At 39.4% G+C, this 20,163-nt stretch overlaps 1 protein-coding gene across 2 annotated transcripts in view; it reads left to right on the plus strand.

Moving 5' to 3' along the window:
- The first annotated feature begins 407 nt into the window (after positions 1-407).
- The window catches only part of PRKAR2B (protein kinase cAMP-dependent type II regulatory subunit beta), a 104,629-nt gene continuing 84,873 nt past the window's right edge, over positions 408-20,163 (plus strand). For both annotated transcript variants that reach the window (XM_055590245.1, XM_055590246.1), the window contains exon 1: positions 408-955. In XM_055590245.1, coding sequence (XP_055446220.1) covers positions 649-955 — 307 coding nt within the window. In that variant the 5' untranslated portion in view covers positions 408-648. The remainder of the gene's footprint in view (positions 956-20,163) is intronic.

Here is a 20,163-nt window from a genome sequence, read left to right on the forward strand (position 1 = left end):
TTCAGGGCAAATCGCGTGGCACCAGTTCTCCTTGGACTCGGGGTGGTGAAACAGGCGTGGGAATTCGGCCGAGTGGCCCGTCCTCTCCGGGGCGTGCGGACAGGTGGACTACCAGGCGCGCCTGGGCCCGAGGGTGACCCGGGGAGTGCCGAGTTGGGGGCTGGGGGGACCCGCCCGGGCCGCGCCCCCTAGGAGAGTGCCCAGCCAGCCTGCTGGCGCCTGCCTGCGTTGCGTCTTCAGCCCCTCAGCTGTGCAAGTGGCGGGTGCTCGGCGCCCGCCGGCAGGGTTGCCATGGTTTCCGTGGGTCACGTGGGGGCGCGCCGGAGCCCCCTCCCGCGTGCAGCGGTGGGGCGGGGGCGGGGCAGCCCGGGCGGGGGAGAGGAGCGGCCGCGGCGGGAGCGGGAGGAGCCGGAGATGCTGCCAGCCCTCCCCGGGCCGAGCTCGCTCAGCCGCCGCCGCCGCACGGAGGAGCCGCGCGCCGGGAGCCGCGGGCCGGGCCAGCCTGGCTGCCGGGGCCCAGTGCGTCGCGCTCGCAGCCGGTAGCCCCGCCAGCGCCCGTCTGCGCTCGCTTGGCTGCCGCTGGGCCCGAGGCCGGTTCAGCAAGGGGTCGAGGGCGGTGCCCCGGCACCCGCCGGCAGGGGAGGCAGGATGAGCATCGAGATCCCAGCGGGACTGACGGAGCTGCTTCAGGGCTTCACCGTGGAGGTCCTGAGGCACCAGCCCGCGGACCTGCTGGAGTTCGCGCTGCAGCACTTCACACGCCTGCAGGAGGAGAACGAGCGCAAAGGCGCCCCGCGCTTCGGCCATGAAGGCAGGACCTGGGGGGACGCGGGCGCCGCCGGCGGGGGCGGCACCCCCAGCAAGGGGGTCAACTTCGCCGAGGAGCCCAGGCACAGCGATTCGGAGAACGGCGAGGAGGAGGAGGAAGAGGCCGCGGATGCAGGGGCATTCAACGGTGAGGACCGGATTCCTCGCGCGGGCCCCCACCCCTGCCGCTCCCCCTAGGTCCTTAGATCCCAGAGCTACGCTCACCCACCTCTCTCCGCCTTCCCTACCTTCCCCTCGCGCCCACCCCCTCAGCATCCATTTCTGTCTCTTCCACTCGCCCACTTTCTTCCTCCGCGCTCTCGTCGTGCCCTCCCCTGCCTTCCCTCCTCGGGAGGTGGGGAGCCGAAAGGTGAGGCTTCTCTGCCCACTCGCCCCCCTCTCTTCCTGGGCTCAGAGGCAGAGGCCGGCAGGATTGGAGTGGGCATCTGAGAAACAACTTTCGCTGGGGTTGCATAAATGAAGCTGGCCCATTTGGCATCCTCTTTCAGCCCTTATGTGTATTAGTGGACTGTCCAAAACGAAAAGGCGGAGGGGTGGTCAATCGCATTGGCTTCACTCTTGTTAGGACGGCAGATTCACTAAAAGGAGCGTGAAATTGGACTCACAGGGCAGAATAGAATTTATGGTGATGGCTTTGGCATTCTTGGAAACGAGAGTCATCTATTATTTTCCCGTTTACCGATAGCGTGTTGTGTTCTTCTGGGACACACAACAAAGGATCCTGTTTAGCCTGCAACCCGTGGGGTCTTTGGAATGAGGAAACGGGCTAATGGTTTGATTTAAAATAAATTTTGGATGATTTGATGTCTTAAAAAAAAAAACTGTAGGAAAAACACTGTAGGACGTTCTGAAAGCTTGTTGGTTGTCTTTAGAATGAAAAGCAGTGAGTAATTGTAAGGACTGTGCCAGATACTGAAGCTAGAAAGAATGAATGGGAAAGAAAGGGGGGTTTTCTCCAGGAACTGCTCCTGGCAGGTCCCACCCCTCCCGCTTCTAACCCTCTTTCCCTGACACACGCAGACGCGCTTACACATTAACAGCCTCCTGCATTTACACAGCATGCCTAAATCCCATCTTTGTGGCATCCCAAGCTAAAATACCCGGGTGTGCAAATGTGCAAGTGCTTTTTCTTTGTGGTATAAGACAAACGTGCATTCAGCATCACACCAGCTTTTATTTATTTACACTACTCGTGGTTTCTGTGTCCGCAGTATATTTCATGTTTTAAAGTGTCATTTCCTTGTGTACGTTTCTAGGAAGGTGTTTCTTTTCTTTGCAAAATTGTTGAAATGTGTTATAAAATTAAGGTATTTTTAGCTTATCTGAAGCAGTCACAGAAAGCCCTGGGAATTAATGCTCTCTGAAGATAAAATGGAAGATTGTTACTTTAAAAAATTTGATTTTGGACTTTGTAATGTTCCCAGGGGTAGGATAATCATAGTCTTCATTTTGCACAAAAACTTAATCTAATGCTTTTCTTACTAGAAATGGCATGAGAAGGAAAGAGTGCACATTTTAAGTAGATGGGCAGGAGAAGCCACTGATGAATGACACAAAGGGTAGAGACATCTAATACCTCTTTAATGCTTGAGACACACATCCACACACGAGTACATCCACATGCACATGGACACACACAAAGAAAACAAAAAGGACTAGTTTCCCAGATTGGAGAAAACCAAAGACTAAGGGACTTGGTAAACAGCCTATATTTGTTCAGTGCGATATATTGTTAGTATAACTAAAATATTTTGCTTGTGTAATGTTTTGAAGTACTTTGCATTTATGATTTTGTTTTCTCTTTAAAACATTGTAGATTGTACACAGAACAGATTTCGTTTCCATTTAGCAATGAAGAAATAAGCCATTACCTTCTGAGTAGTAGGGGTCATTTACTATGGTTTTATAGTCTCCAAAGCACTTTTATTGTAAAAATTACTCAGTGTCAGTTTTACTATATACTAGTTAACCAGTTGCCCAATTTATTCCCCATTCCTACCCCCCCACACCCCCCAAGACTTTTATGACTGCAACCAGTTTGGTCATCATCCAGTGCACACATATGTGTCTTTGTATAACAGAAACTTTGGCAGTGGTGCTTCCCTTTCCATTTTCCTTTAGGAGCAGTGAAAAAATACATATTTAGAGTAGTTTCTATTCTAATCATTTCTCAATTTTTTAAAAGTAATTTGTGTTGAGACCCCCAATTTAAAGAGATTTCTAGACTACCAAGGGGTTGGCAAACTTTTTGTGTAAAGGGTCAGAGAGTAAATACTTCAGGCTTTGTGAACAATGTATGGTCTCCATCTCATATTCCTCTTTTTTCTTTTTTAAACAGTCCTTTAAACATGTATTCCCTCTGTACAAAACTGGCCACCGACCAAGGCCATAGTCTGTCAATCCTCGGTCAAAGGAGGAAAAAGTCAAAATAATACTCTTGGGGAGAGGGAGGGAAACAATGGGAATGAGCCTATCAGTTTAATGCCTAAGTCTAAAAAAGTGCTGAAATATAAAAAAAACACCTAATACTGGGTAATGCTTGTGACATAGTAAAAAATAAGAAAAGTACTAAAGAATGGGGAAAGTACTAGAAGACAAGTCTTAATTTACTAAAACATAGCACAAGATGAAAAGGATAAGTCATTCTTAAATTTTAGTATACCTCTCAAGGAAGTTTGATTCTGAAATGAGTATTACCTGGTACTATGCTTTTGGAGCTTTTTTGAATAGGTTGGAGTGGACTTGGGATCTTTTTTTAACAGATGATATCTACTGTTCCCTGATCCTTCTTTGAGAAAGATTGGTCAACAGATAATGATAATAATGATGATTATAATATCACTTTCTCTTATTAACAGTTAAAAAATAGCTGCCATTTATTGAGATTGTGTGCTAGGCACTATCTAAATGCCTGGATCCATTATCCCAGCTTTATAAGAAAGATGAGACTGACAGTTGTTCAGTGTTTCGCAGCTGGTAGGCTGCAGAGGTTGTAAGAGCGGTGGGCCTGGCGCCATGCCTATGCTCTTAAGTCCTGGCTTTTAGCTCTGGGAAGGGGGTGGGCCTGGCATCCCTTGAGTATCCCTTTTATGTCAAGCTCTGCTTGAGGCCCTTAATATGTTTTGTCTGTAAGGTTTAGAAAAATAAACTTTTCCAAGGTCACACACAGGACTAGTGAGGAATAGAGCCTGGTTTCTTACATCTGTCTGACCTAAGATCATCAGAGGTCTCTCCCTTAATGAAATTTGTCCAGCTGGCTGAATCAGAGGTCAGGTGTTCCTGCCTTTTTTTTTTTTTTTCCAGTAATGGTGATGAATTTGCATTGATTAATTCATACCTACTGTCAAGAATCCCTTAGGACAAGTGATAGTATTTGTGAGAGGTTGTTCAAAAAGGCAAGTTTTTGACCATGAAACTGGTTGCCATTGACTTCCCCAGAGAGATCAAGCATGGGTGACCTTGAACTCATAGTGTGGTAGTTGAATCAAGCAAGTGAACCAGCATTTGGGACCTTGGCCAAAAGTCTGATGGGTGAAGGTGGTCTTTACTTCTCTCTTCCCTTTCCAAAGGATTCTTCCTCTGCTGATTGCTTTCTTGTTCCCCTCCTATTCTTTTCTAAGTTTATGACTTCTGATGTTTACTTCCAGCTTGCTGTCAATTCTTATTAAAAGGGCAACCTTTAGGTGTTAGAATGATAGTGGCATATTGTGATCCTCTTTCTGGGAACTCTTAAAGTCCTGGAAAAAGCGATCATTGAGACTGCCTCCCTCTTCCCCATCCTACAGAAATCAAATGAAACTTGACCTGTCTCTTCTGCAAGGGCCATGTCCCCAGGCTTGGAATTATTAGGAGGGTTGCAATAAGCCAAAGTTGGATCAGTACCAATTTGGAGTGAAATCTGTGGCAATTAATACAGGCATCATTGGGAGATCTTGTGTTGCTCAATTATTTCTTAAGTGAAATAACTCAAATTACAAAATGAAGTAAATGACAAGTGCTGCTCAGTCGTGTCCAGCTCTTTGCGACCCCATGGACTATAGCCCGCCAGGCTCGTTTGTCCATGGAATTATCACAACAGGAATGCTGGAGTGGGTTACCATTTCCATCTCCAAAATTGACAAGTAATTGGAAACAAATTACACATGGGCCCATGAGGAATCAAACTGGAAGAAAAATAGACTAATGTAAAATATGAAAGAACTAATAATACTAAATTATGGAAGGCAAAGATCTCAAGGTCAGGTTAATTTACAGGGCAAAACTATAGAACCATGGCTTATAAGCTTGGATGTCAAAGGTATATAAATAGAAATTTAGCATGTAAAATCTGTGACTTAATCCTCTTAACTCTGATTTACGTCAAATCTTTTAGAACTTTATCTTTATCTACCTTTACATTTTTACAATTTAAGGGGATTGTGTAGAGTTTACCCGAGATCTTGAAAATTATGCAAAATATTGGAAAATTGGAGCTTATGGTGAGGGATTAAGGGAACAAAGGTACGTAGCATGAGAGGAAATGGTTGAAAGAGCTGAGAAGAGCATGCATGTGTCTGAAATTTTTTCTTAAGAGGATTAAGAACAAATGTTCTTCATCTCTATTAAATACAGAATTGGAAGAGCTAAGCTTCATTGTAACTTGAAGAATAAAAGTCAGAAATTCATCTGCCTGGAATGACGTGTGTGGTCTTCCTAAAAAATGAGATGACAAAGCAATGAGGGTAATAGATTGACTTCCTAAGAATCTGCTGTGAAAAAGTTCTTAACCTTGTTCATACCGGAAGTAAAAAAACATGTTGACATTCATGGCCTAACTGACAGTAGGAAATTGTAGAGAGGAATTAGAGCTTTAAAGGAGAGTTGCTTTGGTTGATTTTTTAGGCTCATTTGTGTGAGCCCTTTTTTAAGAACTTGCTCTGTGGAGGGCTCCTGGAGACTGTTGTGAGACAAAACAGCCAATCCTTAGTCTCCTACTTCATGTAGCCTTCAGCATACAGCTAAAGAAAGAAATTTATTTTAGTGATGGTACTTGTGCAATGGACTGAAAGTTAAAATATCTTTTAGTATATAATCAACCCCTTAAATCCATTTAATCAGTTTGAAAAGCATTCGTGGAAGTTGATTTTAGAGGGTTAACTTGCAACTTAGACAATGTCTATTTTTTTTTTTAATGGATGAAATGCTGTGCTCAGCCTGTTGACATGTCATAATAATAGTACTTGCTTTGTGAAGTTTTAATGAGGATAAATGGAGTAATATTTGCAAGGCTTTTAGGATACTGCACCCAACAAGCATAGGTTACCTGTTAAACAAATAATCTTATTTACAAGAGATCTTCCAGAAGTATTTTCTTCACAATGAGGCTTTCATTGTGTTTGGTGGAGATGAATCTAACATTTGCACTTTTTACACAGATGAAATAGGAAATGAGCTTGCTGGGCAGTTTCTCTTAGGATTTAATGTGAAGTTATGTTGCTGCTGCTGCTGCTGCTGCTAAGTCGCTTCAGTTGTGTCCAGTAATAAAACCCACATCCTTTCAACTTATAATTTGTAGCTAAGCACTCTAGGATTTTGTAGTTAATGAGACTTTTCTGGTCTTTGGCTATTGGAAATTTATATAGTAGTTTTAAATCCTCCTCCTGAAATGGATTACATCATTCATGACAATGGCTGAAATATTGAAGCCATTATTTTAGTTAGAAGCTTAAAACAACATTAGAGAAGATTTAAAAAAAAATATTTTGCGTTAGAGATGGCAATTATGATTTTTCAAAGAACAGTTAAGAACATTATTCATTTTAATAGTAGCATTAAATGGATTCGTTTAGGGATTGAAATTGGGAAATCAAAGGACTTTGGGTGTCCTTTCTCAAACTTTTATCCGTCTATTACTTTAGACTTGGGAAAAGGGAGGGAGGGGGGAGAGGAGGGATGGGAAAAGAGAGAGAGGAGGAGGGAGAGGAGTGAAATCAGTTGCAACTTGTGAAGGGTTCTTTGAGAAACTGATATCTTTTCTTAAGCAGTGGCACAGAATAAAAGCATCTCAAGGAAAACTGAAGCATTGGATGCTTTCATATGTTTACCTACCCTATCTTAAAGATCAAACTGTAGCTATTATTTAACTTAAGACTGTTACAAGCTTTCCATTTGAAGGCATGTAAGCTTTCCATTTCAGTTTGTATATAAAGTGATATATTGTATCTGGGTGGGACAGAGTAAATATTTAATGATTATTCATTGTTGCAAATCTCATTCCCTGGATTCCAGTAAATTTCCAGCTGTCAAAGTTATGTCCATAACTGTGTCAAAAAAAATGTGTATCTTTTTCAACCATGTGGATACTAACAAAAGATCTTTGAAATTGTCAAGGGGGAATTTATTTGTGATCCCTTAAAAAGAGAAATCTTAATGAGAGCAGTAGGAATAGAGAAAGCCTATGGTGGAAGTAGGGGTTGATGGAATATTTGAGGTAAGGGGTTGACGAAGGTGTTTGAGTTGATTGACCTTGGGGTCTGCCTTAGCAGTGCTCAGAGTCACAGAGTAAAGGGGCTGAGACCTGGGACAGCCCATGAGGAGAAAGAACATGTGTAAGTTGAGAGGTAGGATCCTCTGCTCATTCACCCACTGCAGACATATTTATTGAGAACCAACTCCTTTTTTTCTTAAGAAAAAAGAAATAATTATTCTTTTAAGTTTACTATCTCTAGACTCCTTAAGAGACAATCCTTTTGTCACAGACTGTTTCATAGATAGAATATGTTGTCTATAACATTTAGCAGATGGAGCTGCTGAGAGCCAGAGACGTTCCTTACCCAGATTTAGTCCATTTTGTTCATAGAATTATCACTTAACATTTTGTGTGCTATTGATATTAACTTACATACTATAAATCCTCCCTGTCTTCCATCAGGGTGATAGATAAGGTCTAAAAGGCCAGGCTAACAAGAAGTACTTTTTGTACTTTTTTCTTTAGAGTCACCATTTTTTTTCTCTTTGATTTTTTCATTGCAGTGAAATTTAATATTAGATTTTATTTGTGTGTCAATTGCTTAAGAAGAGGCAATGGAAAAGAAAAAAGAGTGCAGTGACTTTTCTGAGTTGGGTGAGTTGTTGTCATTGTGTTCTTGGTCCTGTTCTTATTGTCCTTCCAGCCTTATCCTTACCATTTAGTTGTGATTGAGATGGTCGTGGTTGCAAAACCCCATACGAAAACTTCACTGTGATACTGATTATTATCTTTATTTTATGGGAGCAAGTTTTTGTGTTTCGGAAATTCAAAATGACTCAGACTCTTCCATTATGTAATTATTTTGTGGAAAGAATTTGAGCTCAAATTTTCAGGTCATGGCTTACATGAAAACAACAATCTAAAAAAATCAGAAATATAAACACAGTTGGTGTAACATTTATAAATGTTTCAGCAATAGGCTTTGCCATGTGTAGCTTAGTATGTTTGGAAGCTGAAAAAAAAAAAATCATTCCAGTTGCTGCTGTTTAAAAATGTTCTGTATTTTAAAAAAGAGACAAAAGGTCAAAATATAAACACATGTTCCACATAAAAGTGAAGCCAAAAAGATATACTGTATACAGTGATTCCGGTATCCGTTTGGCTGGGGACTGACACTGTTTAATTTACATTAGCTGTTCCAAGATAGAATAGTTCATGGGAGTTTTACTGAGGGGAATTTTTTTTTTGGATAAAAAAGAAGGAAAAACTTCCATTTGTTTGAATACGTTAGACTAAAAAAGCATCTTTCCAAAAGGTTCTTAATTAAAACATGACTCAGCTGTTTCGTTTCAGTTGCTATAGAAAGCTAATGTCTGTTAAATGATATTCTTTTTATTTAATCATTGTTAACATTTTTGGCTACTTAACTGCCAGGCCCTGAATAAGACTACTATACATATCATTCAGCCCTCCCCCGAGTGAGTGGTAGAGTCAGGATTCGAACCTGACAGTCTTAAGTTCAAAGCCCATCTGCTTGACCACACACTTCAGTGTTAGTAACTCTTACAGCAATAACATGGCTGAAAAGAACCACGAATCAAAAAATAAGCCACCTACTTTTCCCTCTAAAAATTTAGTCTAGCTCAGCATTGATCTGTCCCTTTTACAATTTGCTTTTTCTCTCTGTTCTATCCAGATTAGCAATTGGTATACTTTTCTTACATGAGCTTTATTTTATTTTGCTATGCTCTGCAGCTTGTGAGATCTTAGTCCCTTAACCAGGGATCAAACCTCGGTGTTCAGCAGTGAAAGCATGAAGTCCTATCCACTGGACCATCAGGGAAGCCCCAGTACTTGGTGTACTTTCGAAAATCAATAAAATATTTATTTTTAGAAATGAACACCTCATATACTGAGCTGTTTAATTATCAACTTTTTTTGATTATGTATCCTGATTAGCAAAATTGCTAATGAGGGAACATAATGAGTATACACATCCCAAGTATGTCTTTATAAATTTGTGCATGTACCAGTATATTAACTTACTATGTATGTGAGAAAGCGTTGTGGTTGTTGTTGTTGTTGACTCTTTTGCAACCCCGCGGACTTGAGCCCACCAAGCTTCTCTGTCTATGGGATTTCCTAGGCAGGATAACTGGAGTAGGTTTCCGTTTTCTTTTCCAGAGGATCTTGCGAGCCCAGGGATTGAACCTGTGTCTTCTGCATTGCAGGTAGATTCTTTACCACTGAGCCATCAGGGGAGTCCCATGAGAAAGGATTCTACAATATAAATTTTGAAAGGGACAAGTAAGAAGTCATTGTAAACAAGTTCTAATTTTTTCCTGCACCCTTAAAGAATGCCTTATACTCTGCCTTGGGGTGCATGACCCCATTTTGGGGAGCACAGTCCTAACAATTCAACTAAACTGATACTCTATTAATATATATGCTGGCTGTAATAAACTTTGGCTTCCTTTTTTAAGCTCCTGAATTATAGGGTCCTAGTGTGTTTGTGTTTGTCTTTTTAAATAGACATTCATTAGGTAAGCTAATTGTTTAACTCAACCGAAGTTCGGCAGAATAAAGAGGAAAATTCTATCTTATAAGGAGGAAATACAATCATACTACGTGACAGATAAGATCCAGGCTTTTTCTTTTAAATTTATATTCCTATCTGTACCTTGAATTCCACCTAGATTATAGACTACTAAGGTTCTTGGTACACATTTTGGGGATGTGACAAACAGAATCATACCATGTTATAGGTGTTTAGTTAAGAATCACTAAGTCATGGAAATGCTGTCTGAATTAGAAGAAAATCTAAAGTTTAAAATATTTTAAAAGGTTAGGACCAGGCAATACGGTAAAGAGAAAAAAGTTTAAAATAGTTTAAAAGAAATGCACTTACATAGGGTATACTGGTAAAGAACCTGTCTGCGGAGATGCAAGAGACATGGGTGTGATCCCTGGGTCAGGAAGATGTCCTGGAGGAGCCCGTGGCAACCCACTCCAGTATTCTTGCCTGGAGAATCCCATGGACAGAAGAGCCTGGCGGGCTACAGTCCATAGGGTCACAGAGTCGGACATGACTGAAGCTACTTAGCATGCACGCATGCACAGGGTGTCTCAGGAAAGCAGTCTCTGGAGAGGACTGTTGTTTAGAAGGGAGACTCTTCACTGTCTCCCTTTTTGTAACTTGATAAAAAGATTATCATATACTTGTATTACCTATTAAGTACATTTTAAGTGAAAAAAGGCATGAAAGAAAGTCTCTTCGTTTGTAAGCAGTCCTTGAGTAGTAGATAAAACGCTCTAGAGGCATATAGTGTGGTTCAAAATTGATGCAGTCAAATATTCTTGCCTGAATTATTCTCTTGGTTATAGGTACCCAGTCCTCTTTCCTTAGCTTTCTGCCAAATCTGTTTTTCTCCAAAGGTTAGTTTCATTTCACCCTTCCAAAAGATCCTTACAAAATTCTCCGATTGACATGAAAGGTGTCAGAATGGCAGGAAGAAAGCTCGGTGGCTGTCAGATGTGCCCGGCACAGGCAGGCAGGGATATGCAGTAATAAGCTCCCTGCCTTCTAGACTTTCCTGTGTGCATCTCGCTTTGCTCACATTAGGTGGCCAAATACATTTTAATTAACCTCAAGTTGAATACTGAATGTCTAATAATAGTAAATGTCTGTAAGCGTATATTTCTGAAGTGATCGAAACCTTCTTGGGCATGTGAATGTTAAAAATAGCCTCGGATAATCTTTCATATTTTAAACATTTTAAAGTGTTTCCATGAAATGTAAAAGCCTTTACTAGTCTTCAGTTTCGTAGGTTTAGACTTCATTATATTAAACAAAATAAGACGGCATTATATTTTGGCCTGGTATTTGATCATTTTGCAAAATTCAAAGAACACAAGCATACAGGCTTGTCTTGCAGCTGAGAATTGCATATTCTCACTGAGTAGATGTTCTGATCTCTCCTTCTGCTTCTGTGAGCCCTGTATTACATCTCAAATGCATCTGTTGCCCTGAACCTGCTTTGTCCTTTTTTCTCTCCATCTTGCCTCATTCCTAACCACCTTGAAAGATGCTGCCTTCTTCCCTTTATTACGAGAATCCTGTCCACCCCCCAGGGCTGACTTGCTCTTTGGAGCCCTCCAGTTTTAACTGTAGTTCCAGCACAGACCTCCCCTGTCCTTAAGATTCAATGTATCTACCTGCTTACCAGCCACCTCTGCTTGCATATTCTTCAAGCAACTCAAATAATTTTTTCCTAAACTGAATGTGTTACCGTCATCTCCATCAATTATTATTCCTTCCACTTTTCCCCTCCATTAATTTGATAAACATGGTCAGTAGAGCCCCTTTCCTCTGCCTTATACTTCTTAAGCCTGGTAGTTTATGGAAAACAGATTGCTTTTAGTGCTGAAAATTTTTAAAGTAATGCTGAAAAATCAGAAACAGTGAAAACTTTTAAAAAACATACCCTTGTTTGGCATAAGCTCTGGGTTTGAATCTTGATTCTGCCATTTATAACTTTTGGAACCTTGAGCAAGTTACTTTACCATCTATGCCTCAGTTTCCTCATCTGTGAAATGGGAATTATGACAGTACTTACCTCAGAGGGTTAAAATGAGATGGATTTATTAAAAAATAAGGAAGGAAGGAAAGGCAAATTTTAGAAGTCAGAACATGACAGTTTTTAAAAATTAAGTTTGAACACAGGGAGCTCACCCTGGTGCTCTGTGATGACCTAGGTGGGTAGGATGGGGGTGTAGAAGGGAGGCTCAAGAGGGAGGGGATATATGTACACTTATGGCTGATTCATTTTTGTACAGCAGAAACCAACACAACATTGTAAAGCAGTTATCCTTCAATTAAAAATAAATTTGAAAAAATGAAACTTGATTGAGAATGCAAGACACTGGAGATTACTTTCAAGTCAGCATAGTAATGGTACTTAAAGAAAAAGTTATTAATGAAAAGTATAAAATTAAGATTTTAGATCTTTCAGCTAAGTGTTTCAAACTTTAAAACCCCTTGCTCTTTTAAATCTCAAGTCCTCCTTTAATTCTATTTGAAATGCAAGGTAAATAGTCTGACTTAAAAAAAAAAAAAGGGAAAAAAGGCAAAGCTTTGCTTTGTTTTTACACCATCTCCTTCCATGACAATCAGTGTTTAACTGGTAGAATAAATAAATTTGTGTGTGTAAAATCTCCTAGTTTATGGTTTTATTCAAGTTTTAATAAGTCATTTTAAAACAACTTGGGAAAGAGTAGGTAGGGGTATTGATAATAGGTACTTTATTTAAGTGAGGCAGATGCTTATAGTAAAAACATGAATGTGTGCCTGAAATATAAATTGGGAAAATTGGTTGCATTAAATTGACAGCTTGTTTCCATTTCCTTATGTCATAATATTTATGAAAGAAAGCTTATGGTGGGACAAACTTTTGTACCTAAGTTTTATGTTAGAATGATTTTATTCTGAAAACCCATCATTCTGTACTTGCTCCACTACAAATTACTATCTTAATAGATTTTTAGAGAGAAAAAGACAGTTCTTTTGGATCTTTGTTTTTACATGGAGTTTTTCACAGGTCTTTGATATCTTATTTGACTGTCATTAACAACAGTTTGGAGAAGGTGATGGCACCCCACCCAGTACTCTTGCCTGGAAAATCCCATGGATGGAGGAGCCTGGTAGGCTGCAGTCCATGGGGTCACTAAGAGTCGGACACGACTGAACGACTTCACTTTCACTTTTCACTTTCATGCATTGGAGAAGGAAATGGCAACCCACTCCAGTATTCTTGCCTGGAGAATCCCAGGGTTGGGGAAGCCTGGTGGGCTGCTGTCTATGGGGTCGCACAGAGTCGGACACGACTGAAGTGACTTAGCAGCAGCAGCAGCAGCAGCAACAACAGTTTATCAACTAAGCAATATTAGGATCTTTGATTCCAAATAGTTCCTTAAAAAGAATTCAAAAGATATTTTAGTGTTCAAATTTTAAGAAAAACTCATTTGTGAAAGGGTATTTTGTGAAATATATTTAGGAGCATATTTAGCATTGAAAGAGTACAAAGCTTCAGTTATGCAAGATGAATGAGTTCTGGGAATCTAAGTATATAGCAAGGTGACAGTTACCAGTACTGTACTGGATGCTTGAAATTGGCTGAGAAAATTGATCTTAATTAAAATCTTCACACATACAGAATGGTGACTATATAGAGGTGATAATTAAATTGTTTAGCTTCATTGTGGTGATTTTTTTTTAGTGTATACATATGCCAAAATATCAAGTTGCATGCCTTACATATATTGTTTTTATATGTCAAAGGTAACAAAGTAAAAAAAAAACAGTGTAAACTAATCTGGTTGGACTGAGAGTATTGAGAGATTTTTATCTCCAAAACCAAGTAGAGGAGAAATTTTTTTCTCTCTCATGTTCTCTCTTTCTCTTTTTTTAAATTATGAGGTGTTTCCAATATACAAAAATGAATACTCATATAAACCATCCCCTTTCTCTAACAGATTCTAACATCTTAACCCTTCAGGGTTTTTTTTTTTCTTTTTAAGAAAATAATTATACATTAGGAGTTTCCTTGTGTGCCCCTCTCTTACCCATTCTCTTAACTTCCTTCTCCATAGATAACTACCACTATGGTGAATTTGGTGTCTTTATTTCCTATTTTTGTTTCTGTACTGTTACTACAAAGGCATCTATTTATAGATTAGGAATAATGCTATTTTGCGTATATTCCAAGTTTGTATAATTGTACCACTTATAAAAGTTTCATTTATGTAAATTCTCATCCTTCAGCTTGATTTTGAGAACAGTGTTTGAGATATTACATTGATTCATGTAGCCCTTGTTTCCTTCTTTTAAACTGTTAGTATACCCTTATGTAAATAGACAGTTTATCTGTTCTTTGATAAATATTTTGCTTGTTTCTAATTATTTGTTATTACAGTGCTGTGATGAGCATGATGTGTGTGTGCGCATGTATGTGTATTATGCAAATGTACTCGAGTTTTTTAAAGTGTGGGGACCCCTGGAGGACCATTCCTCTCCTACTCCTTGACCTTTTCAGGGAGCCTATGGATTGAAAATAACAATAATAATAATATATAATAAGTTCTTTGCCCTCCCCCTCATTCTCTCATAAGTATATAATGGAATTTTCCAGAGGGTACATAATGTATACTATTGCAGCAGATTGAATGCAGAAGTACATGTGAGAACCCAACTGTCCTATATTATGCCAGATTTGTAAAAAATGTACAATAGCCATTCTTTTTATTATTTTTTTTTTGTTTTGGAGAATGTAGTTATTTTCCATAAGAATATGTTATTTATAATAATGTGTAGTTGTCTTACTGTTCATTTTTAAGTGAAATAATTTTAAAACAATTTTAATTTCTTATACAATATATATTCATGACTATCACTCATATAAACAAATAATTTTTAAGAATGTAAAGAGGTTTTGAGACTGAAGTTCGAGGATTACTGCTCCAGGTTATATATCTAAGTGTAGAAAGGCTGGTTGGAGGGAACACACAGCTTTCACTGTACCTCATTTTGCCTTATTTGCTCTGCAAAGCTATTATCCAGTTTTCACCCTCAGCAGTAGTGTGAGAATTTCTAGTTCTGCACATTCAAGCTACCATTTGATGTTGTTGGATTTTAAGCAGCTTTGCCAATAGGATAGATATTATCTTGCGATCTCGTGAATTGAATTTGCTTTTCCTTGATTGCTGTTGATCTTGAACATCTTTTTTATGTTCACTGATCATATTTGTAGTTCATCTTCTGTGAAAAATAATTTTTTATTGCCATTTTTCCTATCTGACTGTGTTGTTCTTACTGATTTGTAAGGGTGTTCCTTTTCTTTCCCCATCCATCCATCCATCCATCTTCTGTTTACTAATTCTTTGTTGGTAACATGCATTAAAAAATATCTTCTCCCAGTCTTGGGCTTGTCTTTCCATTTTATTTACAGTAGCGTAGTTTGAACAGAGTTTTCTTTGTTTTGTCCTCTAGTGTTACTGAGATATAATCAACATACAGCACTGTGTAAATTTAAGGTGTCCAGCATAATGGTTTGATTTATGTACATCATAAAATGATTATCACACTAGGTTTAGTGAACATCCATCATCTCATATAGATGTAAACTGAAAGAAAAAATATTTTTTTCCTTATGTTGAGAACTCTTAGGATTCACTCTCTTAAGAATGTTTATATATAACATACAGTAGTGTTAATTATATAGATCTTATTGTGCATTACGTCCCTAATACTTATCCTCTAACTGGAAGTTTAAACTATTTGACTATCTTCATCCAATTGCTCCTCCTCTCAACCTCTGTTTCTGGTAACCATAAATCTGATCTCTCTATGAGTTTGTTTATTTGTCTGTTTGTTGAAGAATAATTGACCTACAGCAAACACTCTGTTAGTTCCTGATGCATAACATAGAGATTTGATATTTCTACATGTTGCAGATTGATTACTACAATAAGTCTAGTTACCATTTGTCATCGTACAAAGATATTATCAATACATTATTATTGATTATAGTCTCCCTGCTGTATATTTCATCCCCATAACTCACTTGTTTTGTAAATGGAAGTTTACCTCTTAATTTCCTTCACTTGTTCCACTGTTTTCACTCATGTTCATGCCTTTTCACTCAAGAACATAATTTCTTGATTTTATTATAGGCTAACATTAATCCTTTCCTTTATACTTACACTTTTTTGTGCCTTAAGAAATCCATCTCTGCCCCACATTAAAAAGATAATCCCTTCATTTTCTTGTAAAAATGAAAAAGTCTTGAGTTTCACACTTAAGGTTTTAATCTATCTATAATTTATTTTTGTGCATGGTGTGAGATGAGAATCTCATTTCATTTTTTAAAAATATGCATCATTTTTTTACTTTTTCCCTCACTGACTTTTAAACATCAGTTTCTCATTTTTATGTGAATGTACGTAAAGGCTATTCTGTTCTATTCATTTGTCCATTCTTTCATTTTAATATTTTTATCTTAATATGGTCCTGATTTGTGGTAGGGTAAGTAATTTTTACTTTATTTTTTGGGGCTCCAAAATCATTGCAGATGGTGACTGCAGCCATAAAATTAAAAGACACTTAATCAAACTTGGAAGAAAAGTTATGACCAACCTGCTGCTGCTGCTGCTAAGTCGCTTCAGTCATGTCCGACTCTGTGCGACCCCATAGACAGCAGCCCACCAGGCTCCCCCGTCCCTGGGATTCTCCAGGCAAGAACACTGGAGTGGGTTGCCATTTCCTTCTCCAATGCATGAAAGTGAAAAGTGAAAGTGAAGTCACTCAGTCATGTCCGACTCATAGCAACCCCATGTACTGCAGCCCACCAGGCTCCTCAATCCATGGGATTTTCCAGGCAAGACTACTGGAGGGGGGTGCCATTGCCTTCTCTGATGACTAACCTAGACAGCATATTAAGAAGCAGAGACATTACTTTGCCAACAAAGATCCATCTAGTCAAGGCTATGATTTTTCCACTAGTATGGAAAGTTGTGATGTGGATGTGAAAGTTGGGCTGTAAAGAAAGCCAAGCGCCAAAGAATTATGCTTTTGAACTGTGGTGTTGGAGAAGACTCTTGAGAGTCCTTTGGACTGCAAGAAGATCCAACCAGTCCATCCTAAAAGAAATCAGTCCTGAATATTCATTGGAAGGACTGATGCTGAAACTGAAACTCCAAAACTTTGGCCACCTGATGCGAAGAACTGACTCATTTGAAAAGACTCTGATGCTGTGAAAGATTGAAGGCAAGAGGAGAAGGGGACAACAGAGGATGAGATGGTTGGATGGCATCGCCAACTCAATGGACATGAGTTTGAGTAAACTCCAGAAGTTAGTGATGGACAGGGAGGCCTGGAGTGCTGCACTCCGTGGGATTGCAAAGAGTCGGACACGACTGAGCGACTGAACTGAAGTAATTTTTACCTTATTTTTCTTCAGAATTGTTTAACCACCCATGGGCTTTTATTATTCCACAGAACTTTTAGGATAAGCTTCTTTAAATGATACTGAATCTTTCTGTCCATGAACATTGCATATCTCCATTTATTCAGTTTTCCTTTCATTTCTTCAGTGTTCTGTAATTTTCTCCATAAAGGATTTTCTTGTCTTTTCTTAACTTTATTTCTAAGCTACTTATTATTTTTTGTTGCTATTATAATTGTGTTTTTTCCCTTACATATTCTAATTTATTTTTATTGGAATATATGTAAGGAGCTGTTAAATCTCAATAATAATAAGGCTGTAATCAAACTGAGCAAAGGACTTAAACAGTTTAATAAAGAAGACATGAGAATGGCCAGTAAACCCATGGGAGAGTGCTCAGTAACTTTGGTTATTAAGGAAATTAGCATTAAAATCACAATGAGATTCCTCTAAGCACACAAGAATAGCTAAAATAGAAGACATGTCTTACGTTAGCAAAGATAAAACGTAACTGAAATTCTTGTTTATTACATGAGAGGATGAACTGGTACAAACAAGAAATCAGCAGATTTTTTATAAGGTTAAATATTTATTTACCTATGACCCAGCAGTCCCACTTTAGGTATCTGTGCTGTGCTGTACTTGGTCACTCAGTTGTGTCTGACTCTTTGCAACGCCTAGGGACCGTAGCCTGCCAGGCACCTCTGTACCTGGGGATTCTCCAGGCAAGAATACTGGAGTGGGTTATCATTCCCTCCTCCAGGGGATCTTCCCAACCCAGGGATCAAACCCATGTGTTCCACATTCCAGGCAGATTCTTTACTATCTGAGACACCAGGGAAGCCCATGAATACTGGAGTGGGAAGCCTGTGCTTTCTTCAGGGAATCTTCCTGACCCAGGAATCGAACCAGGGTTTCCTGCATTGCAGGCAGATGTTTTACCAGCTGAGCTACCAGGGAAGCTCCTTCTAGGTATCTACATGAGAAATGCATATGTTCACAAAAAGATTTGTATAAAAATATTTATAGACGTTTTATTCAGAATGGCCCAGATTGGAAAAAATCATCAACAGGAGAATGGATAGACAAATTGTAGTGCATTCACACAATGAAATACTACTCAGCAATAAAAAAGAACAAACTATTGATCTTCTCAGCAGTGAGAATAAATCTCACATTTGTATGAAATTCAGAGACAGGCAAAACTAAGCTATGGTCGTAGAAATACTAATAGTAGTTTCCTAAGGGATAGTAGGAATTGACTGTAAGGAGTTCCGGGAAACTTTCCAGGGTGTTGGAAATGTTTTGTATATTGATTGGAATGTTGGTTACATAGATGTATACATTTGTCAGAACTCAGTGAATTGTGCACTTCATTGTATGTCATTTTCACCTGGATTAAAAATAAAACTGTTCGAAACATGGATGTTCTCAAAAGCGTCTTTCCCACATTTTAATTGAAAAGTGCCTTTGTTTTCTGCACTGATTAACTTGTGAAATTTTTCATTATTTTTGTTGGAAACTAGCAGCTGGGTTGGAGAAGGCAAAGGCACCCCCCTCCAGTACTCTTGCCTGGAAAATCCCATGGATGGAGGAGCCTGGTAGGCTGCAGTCCATGGGGTCGCTAAGAGTGGGACACGACTGAGCAACTTCACTTTCACTTTTCACTTTCACACATTGGAGAAGGAAATGGCAACCCACTCCAGTGTTCTTGCCTGGAGAATCCCAGGGACGGGGGAGCCTGGTGGGCTTCCGTCTATGGGGTCGCACAGAGTCAGACACGACTGAAGCGACTTAGCAGCAGCAGCAGCTGGGTTGAATTTTTCTAATTATGGGTCATAAATGGGATTGCATTTTACTGCTTGTACAAATAGTCAAAGGCCAGTCTAACTCTACCATTTTAAAGTTGATTTTATATTCCAGCCAGTACAGTATTTTATGAGTTTCATAAATTTAATGTGTGTATAAATTATCACTTACATTTGTCCAAATAATCTTTAAGTATCAGGAAATAACCTTATATTAAATTTTCAGTAGCACTATTCATTCAGTATTTGTTGAGTTAAATACTTATTAAGCAGAGTTCTAGGTGCTGGTTATACAGTAGTGAAACAGACAAGGAAGGATGCTGCCTTCTCGGTAGCACGGGAGGAAACACACTAAACATAATGCACAAGATGATTGGATGGCATCACCAAATCAGTGGACATGAGTTTGAACAAACTCCAGGAGATAATGAAGGACGGATAAGCCTGGCATGCCGTAGTCCATGGGGTTGCAAAGAGTTGGACACTACTGAGCTACTGAACAACAGCAACGAAAGGTATCTTTAGATAGTGCTGACATTTGAGAGGACCTGCACGTGGAGAAGGAAATGGCAACCCACTCCAGTGTTCTTGCCTGGAGAATCCCAGGGACGGGGGAACCTGGTGGGCTGCCGTCTATGGGGTCGCACAGAGTCGGACATGACTGAAGTGACTTAGCAGCAGCAGCACGACAGCACGGGGTTAAACTGAGTATTCAGAGAAAGTCCTCCTTTTTTTAGGAGGCATTTGAGCTGAGCCTAGAATAGCAGGAACATCATTCTGTGAAGACAAGGTAGTGTTTTCTGAAACTGTACTTTTGTGATTAGGCCAACCTTAATCACATTTCCTGATGGTTTTGTCTTCATTTCAGAGCCCTTATATTTTTCTTAACTACTCTTTTTTGGGTCTGATTTTATTGTGCCTTCAGAGATGTGTGAGGATTTGAACTCTCCTAGCTTTTGGTTTTTGTAGTATTCTTAGTGGTCTAGTCTGGATTGTTCACTCTTAACAAACAAAACATTAGGAATAAAACATTAGTCTCTGTAAATCTGCCCTTTACACATATTTGATCTTACAGGTTTAG

This window comes from Bubalus kerabau, chromosome 8, assembly GCF_029407905.1.
Source record: "Bubalus kerabau isolate K-KA32 ecotype Philippines breed swamp buffalo chromosome 8, PCC_UOA_SB_1v2, whole genome shotgun sequence".
NCBI lineage: Eukaryota > Metazoa > Chordata > Mammalia > Artiodactyla > Bovidae > Bubalus > Bubalus kerabau.